The sequence below is a fragment of the Myotis myotis genome, unplaced genomic scaffold, assembly GCF_014108235.1.
Source record: "Myotis myotis isolate mMyoMyo1 unplaced genomic scaffold, mMyoMyo1.p scaffold_m19_p_11, whole genome shotgun sequence".
NCBI classification, from domain to species: Eukaryota; Metazoa; Chordata; class Mammalia; order Chiroptera; family Vespertilionidae; genus Myotis; species Myotis myotis.
In genome coordinates this window covers 51,266,570-51,290,607 of record NW_023416315.1, presented here as the reverse complement: position 1 = coordinate 51,290,607, position 24,038 = coordinate 51,266,570, and the positions used below count along the sequence as shown (strand labels likewise).

At 41.5% G+C, this 24,038-nt stretch overlaps 1 protein-coding gene across 1 annotated transcript; it reads left to right on the top strand.

Moving 5' to 3' along the window:
• Positions 1-21,258: 21,258 nt before the first annotated feature.
• On the top strand, positions 21,259-21,780 carry LOC118665717 (60S ribosomal protein L9-like). Its single transcript, XM_036327010.1, has one exon. It carries the CDS (start codon positions 21,277-21,279, stop codon positions 21,763-21,765), a length of 489 nt encoding a protein of 162 aa, XP_036182903.1. The 5' UTR covers positions 21,259-21,276; the 3' UTR covers positions 21,766-21,780.
• Positions 21,781-24,038: the final 2,258 nt, after the last annotated feature.

Here is a 24,038-nt window from a genome sequence, read left to right as displayed (position 1 = left end):
TGGTTGAACATCACAGGGGTTGGCGGGGGTGATCCCACAATAGTTGAAAATTCCCATGTAACTTTTGACTCCCTCAAAACGTAACTATAGCCAGCCCTTAGCTTTCGAGGATTCAACCAGGCAAGGGATTGAAAATTCGGTGGTGGTGGTGGGGGGGGCGAGGGTGAGGGTGGTGGGTAACTTGCGGTCGGGAATCTGCGGTTGCGAACGCGAACATATGTTTTCCATCTGCGGTTGGGAGTCCGCAGCCAGGAGACCGCGGTTGGGAATCTGCGGTTGCGGATGCGAACATACTGTGTTCTACCGGCGGTTGGTTGAGTCCCCGGATGTGAAACTCCACGGATGCGAATTGCTGACAGTATTTATTGGGAAAAACAACAACAAAACCAAACTGTGTACACGGGGACCTGAGCAGTCCAAACCCGTGTTGTTCAGGGGTCCAGTTCCCGACACAAGAACTTAAAGTCCTCGGAGTCCCCAGAGTGCAGGAGTGTCCTTTTGTTTGCTACGAAGATGACAGGCTGCTGGGGCCTCGAGTTGCCCGAAGGGCCGAGGCGGGAAGCTCGGAGAGGGGCCTGGAGATGGAGGTTACCCGTGGCCAATGACTGAACCATTTATACCCACGTCATGGAGCCTCCACAAGATCCCCGAACCAAGGGGTTCCGAGAGCTCCCGGGTCGCTGAACATGTCCGTATTCCAGAGAGGGGGGGACCCCGAGGTCGAGACAGACTCCCCCGGGCGGAACCTTCCTGACCTCGCCCTGGCACCTCTCCGTTCTGAATGGACGTAAGAAGTGCGGCTCTAAGTTCTGTGAGCTTGTCCCGAACGATGGAACCCGAGGAGGGCGTGTGGGAACCCATGGGAATGGGGCGAGGAGGAAGGACAGTGACAGGCTGGGCCGGGGCCGCCTGTGGGTCTGAGCCCCGATGTGCGGTCCGCGCCGAGGTGGCCTGGTCCGCGTTCGGACTGAGCGGCAGGGCGTCCAGCGGCGTCTGAGCGCGGAGGATTGTTGGTGTGAGAAAACCCGCGGCCCGCGCGTGCGGTGGCAGAAATGCGGAGGTGAGCAGAGAAACAACTTTTCTTTTGCTGACAGTGTAAATACTATTCTTGATGGAACTATGTAATTAAACAATTATTTTTTTTCTTTCCTGTACCCCCCCCCCCCCCCGGGTTTAATAATTGCCTTGCTTTGGTTTGCTTTTGCTCTCAAACGCTCCATCAATGGTCTAAAAATCTTTCTCAACAACATTTTGGGAGTCATCGGCATCCGAGAAGGTTTCCCCTGGAGCCTCTCGTCCCCCTGGACTCTGGACTTGTCCCCTTGCTCGGTGCGCCTCCCTTCATCCCGAGATCTGTCTTCACTGTCACCCTTGGTCTTTGCCTCTCTCTCATTTCGGGTCCTGCATCGGCTGTAGCCCATGTCGTCCTTTACCACGGGATACTCTCTAGCTTTGGAGGAATGTGTTCTCCAGTAGCTCCAAAGAAATAGTACATAAAAAGTGAAGTTTTTTTTCGAGACTTGGCTTGTCTAAAAAGTTTTTATTTTGCCCTTGCCCCTGAGTGTCCAGATAGAGAATTCTAGGTTAGAGATAATTATTCCATTGCCTTCTAGCTTCCAAAATGACCTTTGAAAGGTGTAAAATCCCTCTATTTCTTTTAAACAGTATAATTATTTATTGTTGAAAGTATTACATATGTCCCCCGTTTTTCCCCCATTGACCCCCTCCAGCCCACCCCTGCCCACCGCTCCATTGTCTGTGTCCAAGGCCAGGCATTGATGTATACAAGGTTGTTGGTTGATTACCTCTCCCCGCCCTCCACGACCCCCCCTCTCCCCAAGATTCCGCACTCTGTTCCGTGATTCCATGTCTCTGGATCCACTCCCATCAGTTTATTTTGTTACTTAGATTCCACATATGAGTGAGATCATGTGACACTTGTTTTTCTCCGGCTGACTTATTTCACTTAGAACAGCGGTTCTCAACCTGTGGGTCGCGACCCCTTTGGGGGTCGAACGACCCCTTTCACAGGGGTTGCCTAAGATGATTGGAAGACATATATAATTACATATTGTTTTTGTGATTAATCACTGTGCTTTAATTATGTTCAATTTGTAACAATGAAATTGGGGGTCACCACAACATGAGGAACTGTATTGAAGGGTTGTGGCATTAGGAAGGTTGAGAACCACTGACTTAGAATGATACTCTACAGGTCCCTTCATGCTGTCTCAAAGGGTAAGAGATTCTTCTTTTTTACTGCTGCATAGGAGTCCATGGTATAAATGTACCACAGTTTTTTTTATCCACTCATGTGCTGCTATGAACATAGGGGTGCATACATTCTTTCTGATGTATATTTTAGGTTTCTTAGGATATATTCCTAGAAGTGGGATCACTGGGTAAAAGGCAGTTCCATATTTAATTTTTTGAGGAAACACCATACTGTTTTCCTTAATGGTTGCAGTAGTCTGCATTCCCACCAGCAGTGTGCTAGGGTTCCCTTTTCTCCACATTCTCGCCAGCACTTGTCATTTGTTGATTTGTTGATGGTAGCCATTCTGACAGGTGTGAGGTGATAACGTCATTTTAATTCGCATCTCTCTGATGATCAGTGACTTTGAACATTTTTTCATATGTCTCTTGGCCATCTGTATGTCCACTTTCAAGAAGTGTCTATTTAGTCCTTGGCCCATTTTTAAATTGGATTGTTTGTCCTCCTTCTGTTAAGTTGTATGAATTCCTTATATATTTCAGATATTAACCCTTTATCAGATATATCGTTGCCAAATATGTTCTCCCATATAGTGGGCTCCCTTTTTGTTTTATTGATGGTTTCTTTTGCTGTGCAGAAGCTTTTTATTTTGATGTCCCATGTGTTTATTTTCTCCATAGTTTCCTTTGCCTTAGGAGATGTAACTGTAAACATGTTGCTACGAGAGATATCTGTAAAATCACTGTATTTCTTAACATTTTGAATTTGGTTTCCCCCCTCTCCTAGAAGCTTCTTCTTTATGCTCAGTATTCTGAATTTTTATGATGAAGAGCTGATATTTGGAGGGCCCTTTAATATGAAAACCTATGTACTTTAGTTCTGGGAGTTTTTCTTAAGTCATTTGTTGAAGTTTTTCTGCTCTCCATTTATTCTCCTTTTAGAATCCCTATCATTTGAATATTGGATATTCTGGATTAGCCTCCTCTTATTTTTCACCTACTTTTTAATTTTTATTAATTGAATTTACTGGGGTGACATTGGTTAATAATACCATACAGGCTTCAAGTGTACAATTCTATAATATATCATTAGCATAATGCGTTGAGTGTTCACCACCCAAAGTCAACTCTCTGCCACCATTTATCCCCCCTTTGCTCTCTTCCACCTCCCCGCAGCCTCCCTTCCCCTTTGGCAGTCACCATACTGTTGCCTGTGTCTGTTTTTATTTCTTAATCCTTTTGCCCTTTTCACTCAGCCTCCAAACCTCATCCCCTGTGACAGCTGTCAGTCTGTTTTTAGTATCTATGAATCGATATCTGTTTGGTTTGTTAGTTTATCTTGTTCATTAGATTCCACATATAAGTGAGATGATATGGTATGTGTTTTCTCTGACTGGCTTTTATCACTTAGCATAACACTCTCCAAGTCCATCCAAGCTGTCGCAAAAGGTAAGATTTTCTTCTTTTTTTAAATGGCCGATAATATTCCATTGTGTAAATGTACTATAGCTTTTTTATTCATTCATCTACTGATGGGCACTTGGGCTGCTTCCAAATCTTGGCTATTGTAAATAACACTGCAATGAACATAGGGGTGCATATATTTTTTCGAATGAGTGTTTCATAGGGGTTGGCCAGATATATTCCCAGAAGTGGAATCACTGGATCATAGGTAGTTCCATTTTTAATTTTTTTAGGAAACTCCATACTGTTTTCCACAGTGGCTGCACCAATCTGCATTCCCACCAAACAGTACATGAGGGTTCCCTTTTCTCCACATCCTCACCAACACTTGTCATTTGTGGATTTATTGATGATAGCCATTCTGACAGGTATGAGATGGTATCTTATTATGTTTTTTTAAAAAATATTTTTATTGATTTCAGAGAGGAAGGGAGAGGGATAGAGAGATAGAAACATCAATGATAAGAGAGAATCATTGATCAGCTGCCTCCTGCACACCTCTGTGGGGATGGAGCCCACAACTCGGGCATGTGTCCTGATCTGGAATCGAACTGTGACCTCCTGGTTCTTAGGTTGATGCTTAACCACTGAACATGCCGGCCAGGCTCATTATGGTTTTAATTTGCATTTCTCTGATGATTAGTGACATTAGCAACTTTTCAAATGTCTATTGGCCATCTGTATTTCCTCTTTGGAGAAATGTTTATTCACTTCCTTTGACCATTTAAAAAATGTTTTTATTGATTTTAGAGAGAAGAGGGAGGGCGAGAGAGAAACATTGATCAGCCATCTCCTGCATGCCCTCTACTGGGGATCTAGCCTGAAACCCTGGCATGTGCCATGATTGGGAATCGAACTGGTGACCTCTTGGTGCATGGGATGATGCTCACCCAACAGAGCCACACCGGCCAGGGCTTGCCCATTTTTTAATTGGATTGTTTGTTTTTTGGTGAGTTGTTTGACTTCTTTATAAATTTTGGATATTAACCCCTATTACATGTATCATTGGCAAATATGTCCTCCCATTCATTGAGTTGTCTTTTCATTTTGTTGATGATTTTCTTTGCTCTGCAAAAGCTTTTTAGTTTGATGTAGTCCCATTTGTTTAATTTTTCCTTTGTTTCCCTTGTCTGAGGAAATATATCAGAAAAAATATTGCTTGAGAAATGTCTGCTCTTTTACTGCCTGTTTCCTTCTAGGGTTTTTATGGTTTCATGACTTACATTTAAATTTAATTTATTTTGAGTTTATTCCTGTGTATGGTGTAAGGAGGCGGTCTAGTTTCATTTTTTTGCATGCATCTATCCAATTTTCCCAACACCGTTTATTGAATAGGCTGACTTCACCCCATTGTATGTTCTTGCCTCCTTTGTCAACTATTAATTGACTATAAAGTTGTGGGTTTATTTCTGGGTTCTATATTTTGTTTCATTCATCTATATATCCGTTTTTATGCCCGTACCATGTTGTTTGGATTACTATAGCCTTGTAGTATAGTTTGATGTCAGGTAGGGTGATAATTCCAACTTTGTTCTTCTTCCTCAAGATTGATGAGGTTATTCAGGGTTTTCTGTGGTTCCATATACATTTTTGGAATATTTTTTCTAGTTCTGTGAGCTATACCATTGGTATTTTAATAGGAATTGCATTGAATCTGTAGATTGCTTTGGATAGTATGGACGTTTTAATGATGTTAATTCTTCCTATCCATGATCATGGTATATGCTTCCACTTATTTGTATCTTCCTCAGTTTCTTTTTTCAGTGTACTATAATTTTCCAAGTACAGGCCTTTTACCTCCTTAATTAAATTTACACTTAGGTAACTTATTACTATTTCTTTCTTCGATGCAATTGTAAATGGGATTTTTTTTTAGTTTTTGATAGTTCATTATAAAAATGTAACCAATTTCTGGATATTTATTTTGGATCCTGCTACTTGACTGAATTCATTTATCTGTTCTAGTATTTTTTTTTTGATGAAATCTTTAGTGTTTTCTGTATACAGTGTTATGTCATCTGCAAATAATCAGTTTTACTTCTTCCTTTCCATTTTGGATGCCTTTTATTTCTTTTTCTTGTCTGATTATTGTGGCTAGAACTTGTAGTACTATGTTGAATAAGAGTTCACCTACTTTCCCCCCTCTATTTTCTCAGATATTTCACAAATTTTATACTTCAACTCTTCTATTGAGTTTTAAGTTGCAGATATGTTTTTAATTCCTAAGAGCTCCTCTTTAAAATTTTTTGAGGGTTCCTTTTAAACAACCTCCTATTATTTAATGTAGTTTTGTTATCATTTTCTGAGACCTTTTTTTTTTTTTTTTTTTTTTTTTTTTTTTGCAGGGGGAGGTTTCTGCCTCTTGCATTGTTTTTTCCCTCCAAGTAGCTATTTTGTTTTTTTTGTTTTTGTTTTGGTCTTATTGTCTATCTTTTCTCAGATATACTTAACTCCTTGTTTTCTGCCCAGGTTGAGAAAGAGATGGAAAGGCTGATTGGCTTATCTGAACTCACCAGATGGGACTTGTTAACCATAGATTTCACTGTAGAGTGATTGGCTGGGCCAATTATTTGAGGAATCACTGATACCAGTTTTTATAGATCTTTCTCTTGTAATGCTCAGATTCTTGGAAAAGACTATACTCATCTCTTACCTGGCAAGTGAAGGCCTAGGTGCCAGTATTCTGGAAGCCAAGTGAGGGAAATGATTTGTTCACCAAATTTCCTTGTTTTCAGTAAACCTTGGCCTCAAATGTGTTTGATATACACCCAGCTCAGAGATCCTGTTCTATCCGCTCTAGAAATAAAGACACCTCTCCTAGAAAAAGACACTCCTGGTCTTTTCCTAGGGAGGGGCCAGGGGTGGTTGCCCAGTTATACAAAAGAGGACAAATGATCCTGGAATTTGTATCTTAAACTGAATTTTAACCAGTTTTTCTCCACAGGTACCTGGTACTATAAATCCAGAATAAAAGTTAGGTTAGTTCTTGACTTTTCCTGCTGCTTGCATAGGATTCAGTGTTCTCAGCCCTGCTATATTTTTGACCATTACTTTTATTTTCCAAATATTTTTTTCTCTCGTTTTCTTTGTTATTGTGGATTGATGCCTTGAAGAATTTTGAGAACAGAGTGAAAAAAGATGCATTGATTCAATCTGTCTTTTTTCCTTCTTTGGATGATTTTTGATCTAGGACAGCAGTTACAAATTTTTTTTTTTTTGGTTTATTTTTGTTTTTGCAGTGGAGTCCTGTCTGTAAGTGAAATGTTATGCAGAAGCTCAGTATATAAAGTACCTTATATGTAATCAAACGTGCTCTGTCTGAAGAGGGGATGATTTGTAAACTGCTGATTTAGAAGTTGGACATGATTTATCCCTCCAGTGGATATTAGATATTTGAGTGAAGATTATGGCATTATGGAAGGAACATTGATTTATTCCATTTGAGATTTAGTTCATTGCTTCTAATTGCTCAAATGGTGCAAGACAGAAAGGAAAAACTGTTCTAAAACTTTTTGAATGGAAATAAAGTTGGACTCTAAACTTCCTTGCAGTCCAGCTTTAAAATGCTATTTTTTATTTGAAAATGCTATTTTTTATTTTTTATTTACATAAACCTACCTGAGTATTGAACAATATTTAACTGTGCTTTCACATTTTGATAATTGAGAATGTTGGAAACTCTCAGATTCACTTTCCAAAAGCTAAAATTCTGTTTTATACTGGATTGCTAGTTGATCCAATATTTTATCCAAAATTACTTACCTGAGTATTTGACTGAAAGGAGGTCTGTAAGACCAGAAAAAAATATTTTACATGAAAATAAATTTGTGCATGATTTTATATTTAGGCACAGTCTAGACATTAAAAACGTTATTACCTTCTTCCTCTACTTTTTTCTGGCAGACCATCAGTTACCTGATGAAACCATGAAAACAGGTAGAAATAGTAGTCGCCTCTTATCTACAGGTCATACATTCCAAGACCTCGAGTAGATGCCTAAAACCATGGGTAGTACCAAACCCTGTGTATACTATGATTATTTGTATACATAGCATATCCCTATTTCTAGCATCACTACTCTTACACTTTGCGGTCATTTGAACACAAGCACTATGCTATTGTGACAATTGATCTGATAACCCAGAGAGCTACTAAGTGACTATGGGCAGGTACTAGAGATGCTGGACAAAGGGATAGTTCATGTCCAAGGCAGGATGGAGAGAACAGCATAAGATTTCATCGTGCTGCTCAAATGGCCTGCAGTTTAAAACTTATGGATTTATTTTTGGAATTTTCCATTTAATATTTTAAGATCACCATTGACTATGGGTAATGAACTGCACAAAAGCGAAACTGAGGATAAGGGGGTACTAAGTATTCACACACTGCATGCCGCTCTACAGTCCAGTAAAGAATGGGCACCAAGATTTATAAAAGCTGTCAAATGACATATATATTTTAACATGTTTGTAAGATGACAAAATTTATTTTTAAATGTAATAAGAAAAAATAAAACAAAAACTCATAAACGGAAACCAAAAAGATCCTTTACTAGTATAAGAACCAAGTGTAAGTAGGTCTTTTCAGAATCATCCACTTGGAATCTTTCACACATAGACCTCTCACTTGTGGAATCTTGAGTGAGACCATTTGTATAGTGGTCTTCGGGGAAGATTGTGACTCCAGGATTTTTGACATCTGAAGAGGGGACTCCCCTCTCCACCCACACCCTGTGTTCTCTCCTCTCTCTCTTCCCTGTCTCCCCTTTTGCTCTTCCATTTTTAATGTTTACAGACATTCCTGCCTTTTACAATGCACCTTAGCTGGGTCTTTCCTCATGGCTCCCTGAGCTGGGTTGGCTGATGTGAACCAGGATCACTTTGTGTGGTTGGGGTGGAGACAAAATGTAACGTGTGAAATCACTTCATAAATGGCAAGGTGTTCTAACAGGTTGGTTGTTATTATCTTAAGCATTGTTATAGGATGTGGCTCATCCTACATAAGGCAGCCTCTCCCTGTGGGCTTGTTCTGAGCTCTGTTCTGAGTTCCTCTTGTCATACCATTCACTCTTGCTTCCCCGACTCCTACTATGATGTCCATTGGAGATCTGATGGCCCTGTTTCCTTGTTCCTTCTTTTCATTATGACTTGTTTACTTTTCTCATTTCCTCAGAGCCTTTTAGGAAAGGATTAATTTTGGTTTGCTAATAGCAGCACATTGAAGTTAAGTTGTTAATAACTAACAGACTTGATGGTAACATGTCAGTCGGGGAAATACACATTTTAACTGGAGACTCCTGAACTCCAATATGGCACCTGCCAGTGACATTTTAGGCAGTGTGAGAGGTCATTGGAGGAAAAAAGTGAGTTTTTCGTAGTGCTTTCAAGACTTATGCATATGGATGACTCCACCCATTCAGAAGGTGGGCTTTAATATAATGTATTAAGGCTACTGAATAAAATATTAACCCAGGACATGAAGGGTCAGGGAAAGTTTGTGGTTAGGAAACAAGAATAAAAGCATCTTTCAAGGAAAAGTTAGGAAAGAAATAGTAAGGTAAGAAATGAAGAACAAAATATGGGTATTTTCAATCACCCCTGGAACCTCTATTTTGTTCACATTTTCTTGTGTCTGGCTCAAAAAAGACCAGGCAAATACAAGTTATGCAAATAGAGTTATGGTGTCATTGAGCTGGGAGTGATTTGCTTGCCAAGGGAAATCACATGGATTCTCTTTTCAAATCCTAGAGAACTGGGGGTATTTGCTGGTACCTAAGCTTTTGCATGAATCCAAGGAGATGGCTTTCTAGGTCTCTGCTCTCAAGAGAGTGGCTTGGCCAGGGAGGCTGGTTTTCAATGTGGATGTGTCCCAGAACTCTCAGGTAGAAGCTGAGTCTGAGCAGAATCTTCCTGGAGAAGATGCCCTCCTCACTCTCCTTGATCTCCATGGTTATCTTCTTCCTGAGTCGTTGGCTGCAGTGTTGCAGAATGGCTTCATGGTCACTATGCTTGGTAGGGAGTGAGTGCGATGCCAGACACTGCGCGCAGGTGACATGATTGTGGCCTGCCTGGTTGCCTACAGTTCTGCCTACATGAGATGGCCCTCCTACCAGACATTGAATAACAGCTCAAATTAATAAGTGTAATGCAAGTAAACCTATTTTTCTTGTTCTTCAAAAGTGAAATATTTCCTGTTGCGCACACCAAACAAGTCAGTACAAGACTAAAGACTTGGCAATTGGCTGCTAAAATATTTGCTGCTACTATTAGTGGAGAGAAATAGTGCGCCTGCACATAAGGTGCGTAAGGAAAATAAATGCAACATGATTATAGTAATCAGTCATTAGCGAACGTTGTAGTTCATTATTAATAATTATGTATAACAGGATATTGTAAAAATTAAGTTATGAAATTTATATTAAAATGTTTCTTACATACCGTTGTATTGGCTGGGCCACAAAAATATTTGTTATGGGCCATATGCGGCTCTTGGGCCGCAAGTTTGACATGCTTGCTGTAGGTCAGTAGTTCTCAACCTTCCTAATGCCGCGACCCTTTAATACAGTTCCTCATGTTGTGGTGACCCCCAATTTCATTGTTACAAATTGAACATAATTAAAGCATAGTGATTAATCACAAAAACAATATGTAATTATATATGTGTTTTCTGATCGTCTTAGGCGACTCCTGTGAAGTTCGACCCCCAAAGGGGTTGCGACCCACAGGTTGAGAACCGCTGCTGTAGGGGCTGCATCCTGTGGATTTCCTCACCAGCTGCCTGCAGATATATGGTCATGTCTTAGGTGTCAGCTTTAAGAAGTATCAATTGCTGTGTAAGAAATGTTGCTAGTAAATGCAAGGGCCTGATATATTATCCACACCAATGTTGATAAAGGTAGACAACAGGCAGAGAAAGAGTAGGCAAATAGGGCAAGCAGGAGGACCTTCGAAACTGAGCCTTAACAATATTTGCGTCTGTTTTGGGAAGAAGAACCTCTTTATCCTCTTCGGATTGCTCACATCCTCTATTCTTTCCTCTGCATTTGGGGCTACTAGAGGGACAACCATCACCCAGGACCTTTCGGAGTAACCCTATGGGAATAGACCTTGAAGTCTTGGCACCCACCTTTTCCACAGGAGAGCTGAATAGGGGTGGCATGGTTTCAGGACTTCTGGTGATGGATAAGAGAGCCATCACCTTGGATATCATTTTAATCATTTTGTGTCTGATAGCTGTGGTGAAGAATGGCTTAATTACTGCAGAACTAGGCATGCAGTGGTTGCTGTGGAGAATCTTGTCACCTTGAGATAAATTATTGATCAGCCTGGAGCCTCTTGGTTCTGTCTGTAATGGGTGTTGATCAGTGAGAGAATTTGTGGTTTTTCTGTATCCAAAGTCCTTCCTGTACAATCCTGTACTCCAGCTCCTCGCCTTTCACTGGCACTTCTTGAATGATGCTACCTTATGGTTTTCCTACTGGCACAGTGTTTTCTGTCATGTGAAAATTGCAATCCTCACTCACCCTGTCTTCCTCTGCCTAAAGCAGAAGGTGTTTGGGTTGGGTTGCTCAGCTCTGTGGGGTTCTTCAGCTTGAATGCCATCTTATTTTTCATAAGCAATGAAAGCATATATAGGAATTATTTAAGGAGAGGTCTGCAATCTTGGAATGCCATTGGAAATACTATCAGGAGAATATTTGAGAAATTCTACTTCTTCCCTCTAAAAATTATTACTTGAGCAGTCCCTACCATTGTCTTCTTCACTGGCATGTTTTGCTCATCACATCTTTGGGAAGACACGACAAAAAGACCTTCCTATATATCTTGGGTTCTCATGCCCCAGTGCTCATGCACACATCAAGGCTCTCACTGGTGCTCAACACTTCATGTATTTTCCCATCTCAGGAATTTAAATGGAAGGTGGTGATTTATCTGTCCACAGTGGTCCACCCCATCATTCCACTGGTGAGCAACCCCAGCTGAGAGCTGGAGAGGGGATGCTCCTTAAGGTGTGGGGCATCTTGAGTTAAAAACCCTAGAGACGCTAATGCAGAAGGCATGGGGACACTGCTTCTTTTAGTCTCTTTGCCACATTTAATACTCTTTTCCTCTTTGCCACATTTCATGATGAGGAGAATAACTTTAATGACTAGGATTTCAAGGTGAGATTGTAGGTCCTGAAATAGGGACTGGCACCAGTGATTTACACACTGAGCAAGCATGTAGCTAATACAGCTATGTTCCCTATGGGACTTGATGTGGCCAAGAATCAGGAAACTTTTACTTTCCTTGTGATCTAGCGCTTGATGTTTAAAATTATCCTTCTGACAAACCAGATGCAAGGATCCTGACACAGCATGCAATTTTTATCTGTTGTCAGACTAGAGAAGATTTTGGAACCTCAGTTGTCCTTTGGCTCCATACTTCAAACCACCTTTCTTTTTATCACTTAACTGTCTTCCAACCATCTCCTTCAGTGAAGTTCTCTGTCCTCCTGTGCAAGAACTCCTGATGTCTGCATTCTCCCAGAGCAAGGCGGGGGTGGGGTGGGGAGGAGGACTTTATGTGTATGTGTGGCAGTGAGTGTTACCTGGGATTGTATATTTGCAGATAACCTTCTGAGTTCCTTCTGAATGCGAGGGCTTTATTATTTATATACTAGAGGCCCGGTGCATGAAAATTTGTGCACTTGTGTGTGTGTGTGGGGGGGGAGGGTGTCCCCCAGCCCAGCCTATACCCTCTTCCAGTCTAGGACTCCTTGGGGGATGTCCACCTGCCAACTTAGGCCTGTTCCTGGGGGGATCGGACCTAAGCTGGCAGTCAGACATCCCTCTGGCAGCCTGGGAGCCCTTAGCGCTGCCACGGAGGTGGGAGAGGCTTGTGGCTGAGCGGAGCTCCCCTTGTGGAAGAGCACTGACCACCAGGGGGCAGCTCCTGCATTGAGCATCTACCCCCTGGTGGTCAGTGTGCATCATAGCGACCGGTCCTTACCCTTTTATTATTAGTATATAGGATTGTTTATGTTCTCCATAATAGTCCAATCTGTTAGTCGGTTTCCTAAATGTTAAGGTCCATGACCCAGATGTGATTTATTTTATGTTGACTTTGGGACCTACTGAAATGACATGGATAGTTTCCTCTACATCTATCTGATCCTTCAGATTTAAGAAGAAAAAACGTCCTGGCATGTTTTGGTGAAAAATGCAGCCTGCTTTTCTGCTTGTCACATATCTTCTCAAACTTTTCTTAAGCTCAGTTACCTCATGAACCATTCAAACAAAAATCCCTAAACTTCCCTCTTTTGATTCTTCTCCTGGCTCTTGTGATGCTGACTGGGCTCTTCCCCACCTGCTATACTTTTGTGTCTTTGTGTTTCCCTCTTCTCCTGCCCTTGGTTCTTTCCTTAGCCAGTCCTCTTTTTTTCTTTGAGGTTAATCTGCTCCTGTTCCTTGGTGTTTACATTTACCCACCTATCTTCAGTTATGAGCTTCACATAAATAACTACCAAAGCCTTGACTTTCCTCAACACACTAAACCTAGATTTTCTTCCTGTTGCTCCAACTCAGCAGGTGCATAACATCTGTCCTCCTCTCCCCTCTCCTCTTTCTTTCTCCCCACCAGCTCTTCCACTGCTCAGTCGAATGTATTTTTTTCTATTATTTAAAAAAATATATGTTTTAATTTTTTTTGAGAGAGAGAAGAGAGAAGAAGAAGAAGAAGAAAGAGAGAGAGAGAGAGAGAGAGAGAGAGAGAGAGAGAGAGAGAGAGAGATTGAGATTCAGTGTGAGAGAGAAACATAAATTGGTTGCCTCCTGCACGGGGGTCAAACCAAAAACTTGTGCTTGTGCCCTGACTAGGACTCTAACCAGCAACCTTTTGGTGTATATCCAACCAACTGAGCCACACCAGCCAGGGCTATTCTTGATATGCAGTGAGTCAGGCTTATAACCTCTGAGTTAGTTTTTACTCCCCACTCTCTGAGCCCTTTTACCTAATCAGGAACTTGTTTTCAATTTCAACCTTTGCTATGTCTCTGTTATCTGTCCCTTTCTTCCCATTGCTGTGGATCCTATTTTAGATCAGACTGTCCTCCTCTCTCACCTGGCTACTTAAATCTCTTCTTCACCACTTGCTTCATGATACTCTCCCCTCCCTATACCCCATCAAAACTACCATTACCAGATTAATCTCCTGAAGGCATGACTGAGCATTTCTTCTTTTTTAATTTTTTTTTTTTATTGATTTCAGAGAAAGGAAGGGACAGGGAAAAAGAGATAGAAACATCAACAATGAAAGAGAACATCAATCAGCTGCCTCCTGCATGCCCCTTACTGGGGATTGGATTAAGCCTGCAACCAGGCATGTGCTTTGACTAGGAATCGGACCGTGACCTCCTAGTTTATGGGTTGACACTCAATCACTGAACCACATTGGCCAGGTTATGACTGAGCATTCCACCCACAGCCTCCTCACTTCTCAGTGCTTATCAAATAAAGTACAGGCCCTAAACTTGGCATTCAAGGACCTTCAACATATGCCAGTAATTGTGTCTTTCACTGCTCCCATTCTAGTAGAACCCTATTTTGTAACAAAATTTGGATTATTATTATTCTAGACATATCTGGAGTTTTCTCCCTGACATGTTGAAGTGTGCTCTTACCCTGTTTCATATTTCCCCCCCTATTTAACTTTTAGAGGTAATTTAAAGGGCTCTTCTTCAGGGCACTTTACTGGATACCCCTCTCCATAAACTTTAATGTCTCCCACCTTTGAGGATGTATACATGGGTATTGCTCAGGTGTGACATGAATTCTGCCTGTGGAATGACCCGTGCACTGGTTTTATTCTCCCCAGTAGATTTTAAAGCTCCTGAAGGCATGGGCTGCCTCCTAGTCTTTCATGTGCCCCTGGAAGCACTTACAAATACTTGCTACATTGAACAGAATGGTTCTATTGCACCTGGAACCCAGATGTAAGCACATGTCATTTTGTCTGTATATTTTTCTACCTACTACATTTTAATGCTTATGTTTGATTTGTATTCCCCTCACTGTCTGGCTGGCTTATTTTTTGAGGTCAAACTTATATTTTTGTTTCTCTCTGCTTTATGTATAATGTAGAAATAATAAATGGATAAGTGAGAGTAAAATTTGCCTGATTTTGCTATGCCTGGACTTTTGTTCTTTCTTGAGCTTTTACATGTTGCTAAGCAACTATGAACCACAAGCTTTTAGTTCCTTCATGTGGGAATCTAAGTGAAGCCTGTTTTTTTCCTCTTTGTTACTAACCCCGGCTCCTTTTCTGAAGAACCTTCTATAAGCTTCTCGGCTCCTTCCACTCTTCACATCATTAACCTAGGACAGTGGTCGGCAAACTCATTAGTCAACAGAGCCAAATATCAACAGTACAACGATTGAAATTTCTTTTGAGAGCCAAATATTTTAAACTTAAACTATATAGGTAGGTACATTGTTATTAACTTAATTAGTGTACTCCTAAGCTGGCCTTTGCTAAAAATGTCCTCAATCTGATTGAGGTACATTCGCTGAGGTCTACCCCTTCCAACTCTCCCATCCACACTCATCATATATACTTGTTTTGTCTATCTCCTTTCGTTCATCCCCTCTATATGTCCAAACCATCTCAACATACCTTTATGAATCCTCGACACTACATCTTCTTTCCACAACGTTCCCTAAAATTAACTTAATAAACTTTACTTGAAGTTTTAAGTCTTAGTTAAACTATAGGTACGTTGAATAAAACTTGATATCATACTTAATAACGATATTATTAATTGATAAAATTAAATTCCTTACAATTTACCTTACAATATTCATAAAATTAAATCATGACAATGACTGACAAACACTAATGCGAACAATTGCCTTGGAAAGTTTGGGTAAGTCAGGTTTGTATGTTGTTGTTTTTAATTTTAGGCACGATTCCAGGTACTCATCAATAAGACGACTTCTCAATTTACTCTTCATAAGGTTCATGCTTGAAAATGTTCACATAAATATGTAGACCCGAATAAAGAAAGAACAGCAAACGCTAGTTTTTTCAGTTGATTATATGAGTCAGGAATACTATTCCAGGTGTTAAAAATCAACATATCTTCCTTCTCCAGGTCTTTCAAAGCAGACCACTTGTGCTGTGAACTAAGTTCACATTTGCTTTTCTCCGATATTTCTATATCAGCACAAAGATGTTCAAATTCCGAGCTCCACAGTTCTTTGTTTTTTAAATCCAGCAATTGCATTTCAAAGTTGCCAATGTCAGTATTAAAGGGAGAAAAATTTAATTCTGTTACAGTAGTATTGAGAGGTTTTTTAACAAAGGCTAACGTTGCTTTGCTGTTTCTGAATTCCTGAAACCTGTTGAGAAAAGCTTCCCTCATATTTAAAAGTGTTTTGAAATAGCAAATGTCAATATCAGAATTATTTTCTTGGCGATGTTTCAACAGGCTTGGAAAGTGAATCAAAGTTTCTCTTTCAAAATCTTGAGCAAAAGGAGATAATTTGTTTTCAAATAAAATAAGTTCTTCTAACATCGAAAAAACTGTGTTTCCTTTCCCCTGTAATTTACAATTAAGCTGATTTTAAAAAAATAATATATATTTTATTGACCTACCACAGAGAGGAAGGGAGAGGGACAGAGAGCCAGAAACATCGACGAGAGAGAAACATCGACCAGCTGCCTCCTGCACACCCCCCACTGGGGATGTGCCCACAACCAAGGCACATGCCCCCGACCGGAATCGAACCTTGGACCCCCAGTCCGCAGGCTGACAGCATCCACTGAGCCAAACCAGTCAGGGCACGATTAAGCTGATTTAGATGAGATGTAATGTCTACCATGAAATAAAATTTTTGGATCCACTCATCGTTTGTTAGTTCTGGATAGTGAACACCCTTCTCAAGGAGAAATGCTTTAATTTCTGTTAATAAGGAAGCAAAACGTTTCAAAACGTTTCCTCTTGATAACCAACATACCTTTTTGTGCAGCAGAAGATCTGCGTACTCACTCTCCATTTCAACTAAAAATTCTTTAAATTGGTGATGATTAAGAGCTTTAGCTATAATGGAGTTGATCATCTTAATCACCAATTCCATAACTTTGCAACTTTCTTCTGGAAATGTCTGCACACAAAGCGCTTCTTGATGAATGATGCAATGGTAAGTAAGTATCTCATGATTAATTTTTTCTTTCAAAATAGCAACAAACCCGTTTGTTACGCCGGTCATACTTTTCGACCCATCTGTTGAAAACGAGACAATTTTATCGAGTGGAATATGATGTTTCAATGCACTCAATTACAGCATTTGCTATATCCTCTCCACGTGTTTGACCTTTGAGTGGCAATAACCCTAAAAGTTCTTCTTTAGGACCTGCAGATGAAATAAATCGTACAAAAAGTGGAACTTGCGCTGTATCATTTATGTCACAAGACTCGTCAACTGCTATTGATAAAGCTGAAACCAATTTAAGATCTTCGACTTGCTGGTTGGTTATATTAGAAGACATTTTGACTGTTCTATCTTTCACTGTTTTAGCAGACAATGGTAAATCTTTAATTTTTTTTAGAATATCTGCTTTGTTCTTAAAATCCCAAAATAGCTCTACGGATGCATTTATAAAACAACTTTTTATGTATTCCCCGTCTGTATATGGTTTTCCTCTCTTAGCAATCTCTTGACTAACCACAAAACTTGCAATGTTAACATTGTTGGAAGATTGCATCCAGTAATTAAATACAGAACTTGATTTTCCTTGACTCTTCTGAAGTTCCTCAACTGCTTTCTTCCTTGCATCACCGACAGGATATTTAGTACTAAATGACGTGTTTAGTTGTAAATCAAATCTCCAAATTTGATTTCTTGTTATGCGCCAATTTTTCCTGACAAATAAGACAGGTCGGAAGGCCATTTAAGTTTTGAATAAACGCGAAAGTCTCGGTCCATTCAACTTGAAATTCACGGTTTTCGTCTTCCGTTTTTCTTTGCTTCTTCTTTGTAGCCATGTCAAACAGGGCACCTAAAAAAATGTTTCATTTTATAATAATAAAGCCACCAACACAAAATAATTACAATTCTTAAATTGATGACAAAAATACCTGTAGGATTTGCAGCGGGTTGGAAAAATACAGGTAACTTTATGCTTTGAGTAGGTACTTTTGTCACCCGCGCGCGGTTTGCAGATGCGACTAGCACTAACCACTGCACAATGAGACTGCTGACTGACTGGCTCACTCAACTCGTGCATGAATCGCGCGCACCTCACCCGCGCTGCGTAGCGCGTCCCTGCGTAGTGTCTCCTGTCGCCTGACCGACCAGCACCCCCCACTTCTTCTAAGGCCACTTCTTCAAAATAGACTTGCCCAGGCCAAAAACTGACTTCCGCACATGGGCCATGAAGTTTCAACCGCACTGTACGTGCGTGCCCGCACGTATTTTGTGGAAGAGCCACACTCAAGGGGCCAAAGAGCCGCATGTGGCTTGCAAGCTGTGGTTTGCCGACCACTGGCCTAGGAGAACAGAACTTCTGCCATACTCTGAATGACTTCCCCACATGTCCCCTTGGAGCTTGTACACATCTACACTAATAAAAGAGAAACATGGTAATTGGCGTACGACCGCTACCCTTCCCATTGGCTAATCCCCCTGTCACTCACAGAGTAGGGCCGAGATATGCAAATTAACTGGCAGCCAAGATGGCGGCCGGCAGCCAGGCAGCTGATGCGAACAGGGAGGCTTGCTTGCTTCAGTGACGGAGGACTCCAACGTTCCCCGCCTGACTTGCCGGCCTCTCAGCTGCAACTCTAAGCAACTATGTTGCGAATAAAGAAGCTAAAAAAACCCCAGAAACCTGCTTTACTCAGCGGAGCTTCAGCCAGCTGGACCACAACATTGTATCAAATACAGATGGTAAACAAAGGCCAGAAACCTGATTTCAGCAGCCGAGGCCTCAGAACTAAAGCTGGCCCAGAATAAAAAAAAAATAAGAAAAAAAAGAAAAAAAGGAGCAGTTGGGAGCTTCAGCCCCAGCCTGAAAACAGCCCTCAGCCCCTCAGCCAGACTGTCCAGGCACCCCAGTGGGGACCCCCACCCTGAAGGGTGTGTGACCAGCTGCAAACAGCCATCATCCCCTCACCCAGACTGGTCAGGCACCCCAGTGGGGACCCCCACCCTGATCCAGGAAACCCTTCAGCGCAAACCAGCCAGCCCCACCCATGCACCAGGCCTCTATTCTATATAGTAAAAGGGTAATATGCCTCCCAGCACCGGGATCAGCGGAGCCGCGAGGCCTCCTGGCACTGGGATCAGCATGACAGGGGCCAGCGCCCAAACCCCCTGATCGCCCTGCAGCTCTGTGTGTGACAGGGGGTGGGGCCCCAACCCCCCCGCCCCCCACGGGCCCTGCTCTGTGTGTGACGCGGTAGAGCCATAACCTCCCCATTGGCCCTGCCCTGAGTATGAGAGTGGCGGCACCCCAACCACCTGATCGGCCCTGCTCTGTGGGTGTTAGAGGGCGGCGCCCCAACGCCCCCCCCTCCCCCCACGGGCCCTGCTCTGTGTGTGACGCGGTAGAGCCATAACCTCCCCATTGGCCCTGCCCTGAGTATGAGAGTGGCGGCACCCCAACCACCTGATCGGCCCTGCTCTGTGGGTGATAGAGGGCGGCGCCCCAACCCCCTGATCTGCCCTGCCCTGAGTGTGATGGGGCGGTGCCCCAACTCCCCTATCGGACCTACTCTGTGAGTGACGGGGGGAGCTCCTCAACCCCCTGATCGGCCCTGCTCTGTACATGACAGGGGGGAGCTCCCCAACCCCCTAATTGACCCTGTTCTGTGCATGACAGGGTATGGAGCCCCCAACCCCCCTGATGGGCCCTGCTCTGTGCGTGACGGGGTGGTGCCGCAACCTCCCCATCGACCCTGCCTTGAGTGTGACGGGGCAGTGCCCCAACCCCCCCAATCAGCCCTTCCCTGAGCGTGACTGAGGGTGGCATCACAACCTCCCAATCTGCCCTGCTCTGTGCATGACAGAGGAAGGCGCCCCAACTCCCCAATCGGCCCTGCTCTGAGCCTGACCAGGGGCTGCACCTAGGGATTGGGCCTGCCCTCTGCCACCCAGGAGCAGGCCTAAGCTAGCAGGTTGTTATCTCCCGAGGGGTCCCAGACTGCGAGAGGGCACAGGCCGGTCTGAGGGACCCCCCCTTCCCCCGAGTGCACAAATTTTTGTGCACCGGGCCTCTAGTTATTATATAGGATATACTGCCTTTAAGTTTTACAGGAATGTTGACTGCTTTTACCCCATCTTTTAGTATGTAATTGTAAAGTATGTACATACTCTTCAGCTCCTACAAACCAGAGAAGCCCTGTTTTCTTAGGCCTTCTTAAGTATGACTTGAAATATCAGCTCATAATGGAAATAATTGGCTAATTTGACTACAAAAAGCTTAAACTGATTTTTATAATTAAAAGATACTATAAATGTAGGAATCACTGAAGTCCTCTTCAATTTTAAAGTACAAGTAACAGACTCAGAAAATATTTACAAACTTTATTAATAGATAAAAGTTAGTATCTTTAATATACAAAGAGCTTCCTCAAGTCAATAAGAAAAATACAGCAAACTAATAGACTGGTGGTAATATGAGAAAAATAGATAATAGATTAGATATCACCAAGTAAAATGTGAAAAGGCACTTATCACCCCTGTTGATTATGGAAGTACACATTAAAAAACAATGACTTTTGCAATAAGCACAACTGCATAAATCCCCCTCTTTCCATGGATATTATGCAAAAGCAACAAGAAAGTTGGAAAGGACTCTAAAAACTCCATTTTCAGTGAAGGTAAGAGATAGATAATCCACAAATTTCAGATGATGTGAAATCACTGCCAATCACAGATGAGATCAGGTAGAATCCAAAGAGAAAATGAAAGAAGTAGTATGGAGAGGAGTCAGGGGCACAAAGCTAAAATTCCAGTGAAATATACTTTCTGCAGAAAAAAAGTCTCACTCTGAAATGCAAAAGAGCCCCTGGTATGCATGTATTACAGTTACTGTTGCTGTATTACAGATTATCCTAACAGTGGCTTAAAACAACCTTTACTATTAACTCATTGCCAACTTTCCTCTCTCTCTTAACTTATAAAAATAAAACTAACATATTCTAAGGTTATTATGGAAATTGAAAGAAGCCAAAAAAAAAAAGAAAATGATGAAGGTAGACAAGTTCTATCATACCTCAAAATTTAAAAAGTGTGTGTGACTATACCCCAGTAGAATAGACAGTCCAGAAAGTGAATACCTATAATATGGGAATTTGGTGTAAATTCAGTATAGGTAAAAATATTTCAAATCAGAAAAAATAAATCCTTTAATAACTGGTATTGAGATCACAGGATGGCCACCTGAAAAAACAAATGAAGGTGCTGCCATACTTCAAACTCTATACCAGTATAAAGTCCAAATCAAATACAGTATTTTAAAGTTAAAAAAGAAAAAGTACAATTACTGGAAAAAAATGGGAGGATGAGGATTCTCTTAAAACCTTGGGGTGTAGCTCTTTGCCGCATCTACTGCGAGGATGAAGACCATTCTCAGCAATCGGACTGTGGACAGCCCAGAAAATGTGGACATCACTCTGAAGAGATGCACTGTTATTGTGAAGGGCCCCAGAGGCACCCTGTGGAGGGACTTGAACCACATCAATGTAGAGCTCAGTCTCCTTGGAAAGAAAAAGAAGAGGCTCTGGGTTGACAAATGGTGGGGAAATAGAAAGGAACTGGCTACAGTTCACACTATCTGCAGTCATGTACAGAACATGATCAAGGGTGTTACACTGGGCTTCCATTACAAGATGAGGTCTGTGTACGCTCACTTCCCCATCAATGTCATTATTAAGGAGAATGGTTCTCTTGTTGAAATTAGAAATTTCTTGGGCGAAAAATACATCCGCAGAGTTGGGATGAGGTCAGGCATTGCTTGTTCAGTATCTCAAGCCCAGAAAGATGAGTTGATTCTTGAAAGAAATGACATTGAACTTGTATCAAATTCAGCAAGCCACAACAGTTAAAAACAGGATATCAGAAAATTTTTGGATGGTATCTATGTTTCTGAAAAAGGAATAGTTCAGCAGGCTGATGAAAAAGATCTCAGTTGTCCAGCTATGGAAACATCAAGATGCCAAATGATTTGTCACAGTTGTTTGTGAAACTATAAAAATGTACAATAAAAGCCTTGTATTGAAATAAAACAAAAACAAAAAACAAACAAAAACCTTGGGGTGTAGAAAATCTTTAAACTCAGAAAAGATTAATCAATGAAAGTAAAAGAATTCTGCATAATAAAAATTCATAAGAAACTTACAAAAGATGTAATAAGCTGAGAAAATATCTTCATAATGAAAGTTTAATCTCTATCAAGAGCTTTTAGAAATGATAGGAAAAAGAGCAACCACCCAAAAGTAGAAGAGGAAGAGCAAATAATGCAAATATATAATTCACAGCAAAGGAAATGTAAATGGTCCTTAAACATGCGAAAGACAATCAACCTAATTTATAATAAGAAAAATGAAAATTAAAACCATACTGAGATGCCATTTTTAACTATCCATTTGGCAAAGCTATTTTAAAAATATGTATTTTTATTGATTTCAGAGAGGAAGAGAGAGAGAGAGAGAGAGAGAGAGAGAGAGAGAGAGAGAGAGAGAAACATCAATGATGAGAATCATTGATTGGTTGAGAGAGAGAGAGAGAGAGAGAGAGAGAGAGAAACATCAATGATGAGAATCATTGATTGGTTGCCTCCTGCACACCTCACACTGGGGATCCACTGGGGAGCCCACAACCTGGGCGTGTGCCTTGACCAGGAATCGAATTGTGACTTCCTGGTGCATAGGTCGACACTCAGCCACTGAGCCACGCCGGTCAGGCCCATTTGGCAAAACTTCTAAACTTTGATAACACTTTGCCAGATTATTGGGGAAATATTTCTAATGGGAGTATACAATAATACAGTCTCTATGAAAGGCAATTTGGCAGTACCCATCAAATTTACTAATGTATGCACCCTTTGATCCAGCAGTCTTCCTCTAGGATTTTGTGTATCAGACCTACTCACGGGTCACAGTTTGTGTCGTGTCCTCTTGGGTCTGCTGGGACTTGAGTCTGGTTATAGGTGTAGAAGCAATGAGAGGAGGTGGGTGGGTCATTAGTAGGATCAGCAATGCCTTACAATGAGTCTGTTACAGGCTCTGTAGGGAAGGGATGACCAACTTCCTCAGATAAGGGAGGAAGAGTTGTCTCTATTGGTAAAGATTTGACAGAATTTAGGGGTTCAGGTTTTTAGCAATCTACATTCCACATCTCCCATAGTATCAAACTGAATCTAGATTAATCCCCAAACCACTTCTCTCTCTCTCTTTCTCTCTCTCTCTTTGGTCTAGCTTCTTTTCTACAGGTTCCTCCTAAAAGCAGTTCCTTAAAAATTCACTTGCAATAAGAACCTCCATCACAGGCTCCATTTCTAGAGAACTTGATCTAAGTGGTCAATCTTCAGACTGTATTTCTCTGATTTACACTTGTATATCCCTTCTTGAAACATCCACATGGATGTCTAAGAGGCATTTCAAATTTGTATCCCAAACTGAACTCCTGATAGTTTTCTACTCTAACATGCTTCTCTCACTGTTCTTCCTGTTTCAGTGTGACAACTCTATTCTTTCAATTGCTCAGGACAAAACTTTTTACATCCCACATTCAATCACTCAGCAAGTTGGTGCTAAATCATTTGTAGATAACCTGCTTCTTTTGGGTGGCGGTTTGTACGTAGCAGGCAATTCCTTCAGTGCAATCTATTGAAAGTCAACCTTTGACATGAGGGTTTGAAAAAAATGAGGGTTAGACTTATTAACTCTACTTTCAAAATGAACCTGTAATTCTCCCAGTCATTACCACCACCATTGCTACTACGTACTCTGGTGCCCGCCACTATTAGCTCTGGCTTGGATTGTTGCAATGGCCTTCTAACTGGTTTTTCAGCTTCCGCTCTCATTTGCCTTTGTTCTATTTTCAACATGTTAGCTAGCAGGATCCTTTAAAAATGTGTCATATCATGTCACATCTCTGTCATAATTCTCCATTGCTTTTCAACCTAGGTAAAAGCCTCAGTTTCCATAATGAACTACAATGCCCTCTATGATTTTGTCCTCCATCCCATATCTCTGAAGTCGTCTCCTGCTATTCCATCCTTCTTTCACATGTTCCTGCCAGTTTGGCTTCCTCGAGCCTTTGCATTTGGTGGTCTCTCTGGTTGGAATGGTCTTTCCCAGATATTGGCATGGTTCAC